The 7,500-nt window shown below is 44.6% G+C and overlaps 1 protein-coding gene across 1 annotated transcript in view; it reads right to left on the bottom strand.

Annotated features, from left to right (window-relative positions):
* ulk2 (unc-51 like autophagy activating kinase 2) overlaps window positions 1–7,500 on the bottom strand; it is a 70,154-nt gene that overhangs the window by 25,087 nt on the left and 37,567 nt on the right. Inside the window, exons 6-12 of the mRNA XM_083637938.1 lie at window positions 3,765–3,938; window positions 2,988–3,061; window positions 2,736–2,837; window positions 1,988–2,046; window positions 1,791–1,873; window positions 1,285–1,335; window positions 1,092–1,180 (exon numbers count right to left, since the gene is read on the bottom strand). Of these exons, the coding sequence (XP_083494064.1) occupies window positions 1,092–1,180; window positions 1,285–1,335; window positions 1,791–1,873; window positions 1,988–2,046; window positions 2,736–2,837; window positions 2,988–3,061; window positions 3,765–3,938 (632 nt within the window). The remainder of the gene's footprint in view (window positions 1–1,091; window positions 1,181–1,284; window positions 1,336–1,790; window positions 1,874–1,987; window positions 2,047–2,735; window positions 2,838–2,987; window positions 3,062–3,764; window positions 3,939–7,500) is intronic.

The raw sequence follows: 7,500 nt of genomic DNA, 5'->3' as shown, positions 1-7,500 counted from the left end.
GTTGCACTTACGTCGTCCCCGCCCCTTTAGTGTTTCTTTGTTTGTAAAGCGTCTTTGAGTCCTAGAAAAGCGCTATAAAAAAACCCATGTTTATTATTATTATTATTACAGAGATGAGCTGTACGGCTGTGCAGACAGAGATACTATAAAAGCAGAAATCTCTGTCCGTCTGTCTGTGCTTCCTCCCCACATCTCCAGAGCGGTTTGTCCGATCGACATCTGGACATCACGCTCGGCGGGTGTGTTGCCAAGAAGCCACCACACAGCTTCCAGCTCGCTCCTCGCTCGTTTAGTGAAAGGTGTCACAGACAGACAGACAGACAGACGGACAGCTTTGCTTTATAGTTTGAGTAATTAACCGTAGCCAGCCATTGAGATGAAGGGTGAAGGGTCAGTGAGGGGAAAGCCTGATCAAACTACATGCCGCTGTCTGTAATTCAGCTAAAAACTGTCTGGGGCGGAGCGTGGCTCATGTTGGCTTCCCATCTCGGCCCGCATCAAATTCAAGTCACTGGTACTGGCCTACAGGGCTGTACACCAGTCAGCTCCCCTGTACCTGCAATCTATGGTCAGGTTCCAAACCTCTCAGCGCTCCCTTCGCTCCTCCACCAGTGAAAGTCGCCTCGCCCCTCCTTCGCTACGGGGGCTCAAAAGTGGCTCATCCCGATCTCGACTCTTCTCGTCCCTGGCACCTCAATGGTGGAACGAGCTTCCACCTTCGGTCAGGACAGCTGAATCACTGCCGATCTTTCGGAAAAGACTAAAGACACACCTTTTCAGGCTCCATCTGGGCCCTTCTTGATCTAACTTTGTTCTCTCTCTTTCAAAAAAAACAAAAACACTAACCTAAACTTGTATCACTAACCTAAACTTGTACCACTGTTCCTTCAGAAGTTGTAGTTGTCATAGACTGTGCTCCATAGTTGATTGCTCTATTGCTGACAAAAATGTGTTATTGTAAGTCGCTTTGGATAAAAGCGTCTGCCAAATGACGTAATGTAATGTCATGTAATGTTTCATTTCCTTTGTTACAGTCTGAATCTAATCCGGTCTGAATGGGGTTTTAGAGACAGAGGTCATATCAAACTCACAGGAGGGGAGTTGTAGCGGATACATGGCGAACTGCCACACGAACTGTCTGACACAGCGTTGGAGGCGCTGGGGACCGGGACCGGACACGCTGCAAGGAAGAAGAAAATAGAAAAGTTGTTTTTAGATTGGAAGATGTCAGATTGTTGTACAGTATTAAGTTCTTGTCCTTGGGAAGGTGATCTTTCTGCTTACATTTTTTTATAGCAGACGACGGCTCCAGGAAAGGATGGCTGAAAAATGTATCTATAAGGATACAAGGATAAGGATAAGGTGTGACAGAATCAGAATCAGAAGCAACAAACATCAACACAGAATGTTTCAATATGTAACTGAACCCAGAGCCGTGTAGATAGAAGAGTCCCGACATCTCCATTCACTCCAATGGACCAGTTTTTTTACTCTCAAGAGTTCCAGGAAGTAAGGTCCTGGATTAAGCAGCACTGCCGAGTTGCAGCAAAATAGACAGTTTGTGTTGTACTCTGAAAGGGTTTTTCCCCCTTGAATCAAATTGTACATTATCAGCTTTATTTTAGCATGCAAAAGTAGCGCGAGACCCATTCCTGGCTGTTCATTGGCTAATGAGTCTCGCATTTTGGTCCTCCGCTGACGCCACTCTCTCTCTAGAGGACACTTAACTGAACCCAAACGGTTAAATGACTTCCTGTCTGCAGTGTAGAGGAAGTGATGTCAGCACTCACCGAAGTCCATCCTGTCTTTCTGGTTCCTCTGCAGCAGCCCGAGCAAGAGGTCATTGAGGTGCGGGGATGTCTCCCTTGGGATGCTGGGTAGTGGAGTCATGAGAAAGTTAACGTCTTGTACACTATGCCACTTCAAAATAAAAGTCTCTTCAAAGCAAAATACCTCTTTCTAACCAACAAGCTGTTTGGTGACTTACATAGGCTGTAGATTCTTATTCTTCTCGTAGAACATCCTCAGGTCTTGGGGACTATTGGCCTGTGAAAATAGAAACAGAGAATAGACTATATAAAAAGATGGACGTAGTTTGTGTACTCCCATTTTGAAGTATGGAGATTGGCATTGTGACCGTCGCCATCTTGTTTTTGGGAGCCAGACAGAGCCGCAGCACCGCCCGCTATTGGTCTGTGATCGGCGAGCTGCGCGATCACCAGACAGGTGACCTGTCAATCAGGCCCCAAAACATAGTCTGCTTTAGCATCTATTTTACTTAAAAGGGACGAGAATTCACAAAATGAACTTGAAGAAGACTTGAAACTAGCGATTGAGACCATTAACCCATTAGGAAATTGGTTTTCTGAGGTCATAAATCAAATGAGAAATAGGGTAATTTTCCCATTGACTTCTATACAAATCGGACATGTTTTGCAGTCATAGACTATTATAATGGGCGAGTCATAATTTATCAAAATTCACAGAGCCCAAAACCATTTTTGTACCAGGCTGTGTACACATTTATTTCTGTTGTAAAGTTGGGCATTTCAACATGGGGGGTATATGGGGATTTACTCGCTTTTGGAGCCAGCCTCAAGTGGTCATTTGCGGAACTGCAGTTTTTGTTGGTACTTCTGCATTGGCTTCATTTTTTCAGAACCAAAGGTTGGGACTTTAAACAGTGCAATGAGATGCACTGACACACACACACACACACACACACACACACGGACCTGGAAAGGTGGCTTGCCGACCAGACACTGGTAGATGACCGTGCCGATGCTCCAGAGGTCGGCCTTGGCATCGTAGTTCTGCGACATGATGACCTCTGGGGCCTGAGGGGTGAAAGGTCAAAGGTCAAGATAATAAAACAGCAGATTAGGTTACGCAACGCGCTGCTGAGAAAGCAAAAGACAGGTCATGTGAGAATCCCTGAATCAGCTGTAATTCTACAGACGCCCACAACACAGATACAAGACACTCACCATATACATAGGTGACCCACATAGCGTGGCTGCCATCATGTTGCTCTGGAGGTACCGTGCAAAGCCAAAGTCAGCTGCAGGACACAAGCATGAAACAGGACAGTCAGTACGGCTGTGTTGTTACTAGCAACACACGCCACAAACAATCAAACAGTCATCAAGTACTTCAGCACAGCTAAGTATAGAGAGGCAAAGTGAACACCTACTTCCTGCTTCAGCACTGTACCAGAGATTTTCATCCGCCATTTATTTTCCCATAGACATTTCGTAAAATGCTTACAAAAATAGTTTTACTTCGTCAAACCAAACGGTTCAGATATATTTAGAAACAGGAGAGACACGCATAACATTTTACTCTGACCAAAACGTAAAAAAAATTGAGGATTTAAAGAAAATATTTTTTCTGTGTTGTTTTTTTAGTTTTGGTCGGAGTGAAATGTTCTATGGTCTCTCGATTCTAAATATAGCTGAACCGTTTGTGGTTTGACGAAGTAAAACTATTTTTATAAGCATTTTACGAAATGTCTATGTGGAAAATAAATGGTGGATGAAAATCTCTGGTACAGTGCTGAAGCAGGAAGTAGGCGGTCACTTTGCCTCTCTATAGTGAATAGTGAAGGCGAAGACACGCAAATACAACTGGGAAAGTGATGAGAATAGAAGAGCCCTTGCCAAAATGAGACACAAAATGGCTGCTGTGAAAAAGGCCCGTTCTACATGTACTTAAGACATGAATAGTGGTGAGGTGTTACTTTGTAGCAGTTGATGCATCATCACCTATCTTGATGCGGATGCCACTGATGCCGGCCTTCTTGCGGCCTACGTAGGACAGCAGGATGTTCTGGGGCTTAAGGTCTCGGTGGATGATGCCTTTGCTGCTGAGGATACGCATGGCGGCCGCGATCTGCTGCAGGAACACCCTCAGGGTGTCTTCTCTCAGGGTCCCCTTGGCTAAACACAGAGGAGAGGAGACAAACTACATTACCCACGATGCACCCTCAGGGTGTCTTCTCTCAGGGTCCCCTTGGCTAAACACAGGGGAGAGGAGACAAACTACATTACCCACGATGCACGGCCAAAGCAATACAACCTGAGGAATAGAGCACTGCAGGAATGAGTCCGGAGGTAGCGCTTGGGTTCGTCAGGGGGAAAGTGAATGGGGATTTAAAATGGGGATTTCACTTAACCCATTGATACCTGATGCAGCATTTGCATGTATATCCCTCATTTGTGTGTGTGTCCCTTTATGTGGCTAATGTTAGCGGCTAACTGTTACTTGTCGTTACTTTACATGGCAGTAAAACGCCACCGAATGACCAAATTGGAAGTTTTTGAAAACAGACATAAATAGACATGGGTCATTGAAAGTGCTTTAATTTCTATATTTTGTGCAAGAATTGAAATTGAAAATTATTTTATTTATGTTACTTAATGTTAGGGAATAGGTTTAACACAGCACAATTGGCAAGTGTTCACACTGATGCAAGCGCCCCTCTCTCTCTCTCTCTCTCTCTCTCTCTCTCTCTTTTTAATTGTTGTCTGTGAGCTTGCCTGCTAGTTCTCATTATAAACATGCTCAAAGAGTTTGTTGTAACAGACAGTAATGAACCTTGATCCACGTCTCAAACTCTGCCTTGAATATGAGGGAATTGGGCCTGAGAAGTTCTTGAATTGATTGTTTAAGAAGGTGATGGAACCCTGTAAATGTTTTATAGGAGAGAAGAAAGACTTGTTTCTGACAACATTAAGCCTCCAGCATGTCTGCTCAATAAGATGGACAGTAGCTGACTAATGCAGATCGCTACTACAGACATCTTCCTGGAGAACTGTCAGCTTATTGGACTCATTCCCTAACCATTAGGAATGACCCTGATAAGGGCTCCTTAATGCTATCCATTCCATTAGGGCCTAATGGAATGGATAGCATGAATGAGCTAATGGATAGCATGAATGAGCTAATGGATAGCATGAATGAGCTAATGGATAGCATTAATGAGCTAATGGATAGCATGAATGAGCTAATGGATAGCATGAATGAGCTAATGGATAGCATTAACAAACCGTTGCCTTGGTCTGTGCTCACATGATGGAGAACCCTTCATCATATTCGACTACAATTGCTCTGGATTTTTAACAGGGTTGCCACTCTTTTGTCATGATACCGTAGATTTCAAGCGCTTTTCAAGGACAAATTATTTCAAAATTACGGGCCAATAATTCACAGAGATGTTCACATATACAGAAGCAGACGTCAGAGTCAAATGTCAAATGTGTTTCCAGTCATGCTGACACATCGGAATGAATCATTCACACTGAACAACATCAACTCAACGCAATCGTGAAGTCCTCAGCATTTCTGCTCGTAGCCTACGCAGAGAGTGAGATCTTAGATAGGAAGAAAGTGTGTGTGAGCGCAATGAGGCGCAAACTCAGACATTCCAGTAGGCTGAATTCAAGAACGTTTAAAAACCCCTTTATAAGCGTCTTTGAGTTTTTAGAAAAGCGCTCTATAAATTAAATGCATTATTATTTATTATTATTATTATTATTAGCACTTTCAAGTACTTGGTTATGTATTTATTTATCTTTCCACTTTCCACTTTCCAGACCTGTGGCAACCCTAGTTTTAAGTGTATTTCTGAACCAGAAGGGAATGCAACTGCAGTGCTTCAGCCTCATTTGATGAAGGCTAATTACTGTATTCAAGTCATAATCCTTGGTTAAATAGTGCAAATGGTAGTGCTAAAGGCCCTGGTCCACTAGTGGTAGAAACAAGTAGTGCTAAAGGCCCTGGTCCCCTAGTGGTAGAAACAAGTAGTGCTAAAGGCCCTGGTCCCCTAGTGGTAGAAACAAGTCCAATCCGCTCTGAGACTAAGAGGCTTGCTCTCTCTGTGAACAATGTCTGCATAGATCAAACCAGTAGGCTTATCAACATTCAGCTGGGACTTTCCGTGTAGCTGCACCCTGGGCACCACAGTGGACCAACTTCTTCTGACATGGGAGAATAACACTGTTACATGATCCTCTTATATAATGATGCTTATATGATGTGTGGAGGTCAGCCGGGTCAGTGCTCCATGCATCAGCCATGTGGAAACACCTCTCTACGCACAAGCCTTTCCCTCAGAACAAACCAGTCAGAACAAACCAGTCAGAACAAACCAGTCAGAACAAACCAGTCAGAACAAACCAGTCAGAACAAACCAGTCAGAACAAACCAGTCAGAACAAACCAGTCAGAACAAACCAGTCAGAACAAACCAGTCAGAACAAACCAGTCAGAACAGTGTGTGAGTCCTGCCTCCAGCCTTTCCCTCAGAACAAACCAGTCAGAACAAACCAGTCAGAACAAACCAGTCAGAACAAACCAGTCAGAACAAACCAGTCAGAACAAACCAGTCAGAACAGTGTGTGAGTCCTGCCTCCAGCCTTTCCCTCAGAACAAACCAGTCAGAACAGTGTGAGTCCAGCCTTCAGCCTTTCCCTCATAACAAACCAGTCAGATCAAACCAGTCAGAACAAACCAGTCAGAACAAACCAGTCAGAACAAACCAGTCAGAACAGTGTGAGTCCAGCCTTCAGCCTTTCCCTCAGAACAAACCAGTCAGAACAGTGTGAGTCCAGCCTTCAGCCTTTCCCTCAGAACAAACCAGTCAGAACAAACCAGTCAGAACAGTGTGAGTCCAGCCTTCAGCCTTTCCCTCAGAACAAACCAGTCAGAACAGTGTGAGTCCTGCCTTCAGCCTTTCCCTCAGAACAAACCAGTCAGAACAAACCAGTCAGAACAGTGTGTGAGTCCTGCCTTCAGCCTTTCCCTCAGAACAAACCAGTCAGAACAAACCAGTCAGAACAGTGTGTGAGTCCAGCCTTCAGCCTTTCCCTCATAACAAACCAGTCAGAACAAACCAGTCAGAACAGTGTGTGAGTGCTGCCTTCAGCCTTTCCCTCAGAACAAACCAGTCAGAACAAACCAGTCAGAACAGTGTGAGTCCAGCCTTCAGCCTTTCCCTCAGAACAAACCAGTCAGAACAAACCAGTCAGAACAGTGTGAGTCCTGCCTTCAGCCTTTCCCTCAGAACAAACCAGTCAGAACAGTGTGTGAGTCCTGCCTTCAGCCTTTCCCTCAGAACAAACCAGTCAGAACAAACCAGTCAGAACAGTGTGTGAGTCCTGCCTTCAGCCTTTCCCTCATAACAAACCAGTCAGATCAAACCAGTCAGAACAGTGTGTGAGTCCAGCCTTCAGCCTTTCCCTCATAACAAACCAGTCAGAACAGTGTGTGAGTCCAGCCTTCAGCCTTTCCCTCATAACAAACCAGTCAGAACAAACCAGTCAGAACAGTGTGAGTCCAGCCTTCAGCCAGCTAAATAGACTGCCAATATGAGCACAACACCCACCATGTGCACTACTTCCTTCCAGGGTTGCCACACCTTCTTAAACATCAAATTCAAGGTCTTCCCAGGCCAAAAATTCCCTCAAATTCAAGGAGCCAACAAGGCCTAGTTTGGAGACAT

The sequence above is a fragment of the Poromitra crassiceps genome (genome assembly GCF_964638095.1).
Source record: "Poromitra crassiceps genome assembly, chromosome: 5".
NCBI classification, from domain to species: Eukaryota; Metazoa; Chordata; class Actinopteri; order Beryciformes; family Melamphaidae; genus Poromitra; species Poromitra crassiceps.
Note: the sequence above shows the minus strand (reverse complement) of the source record. Positions and strands in the feature narration are given on the sequence as shown.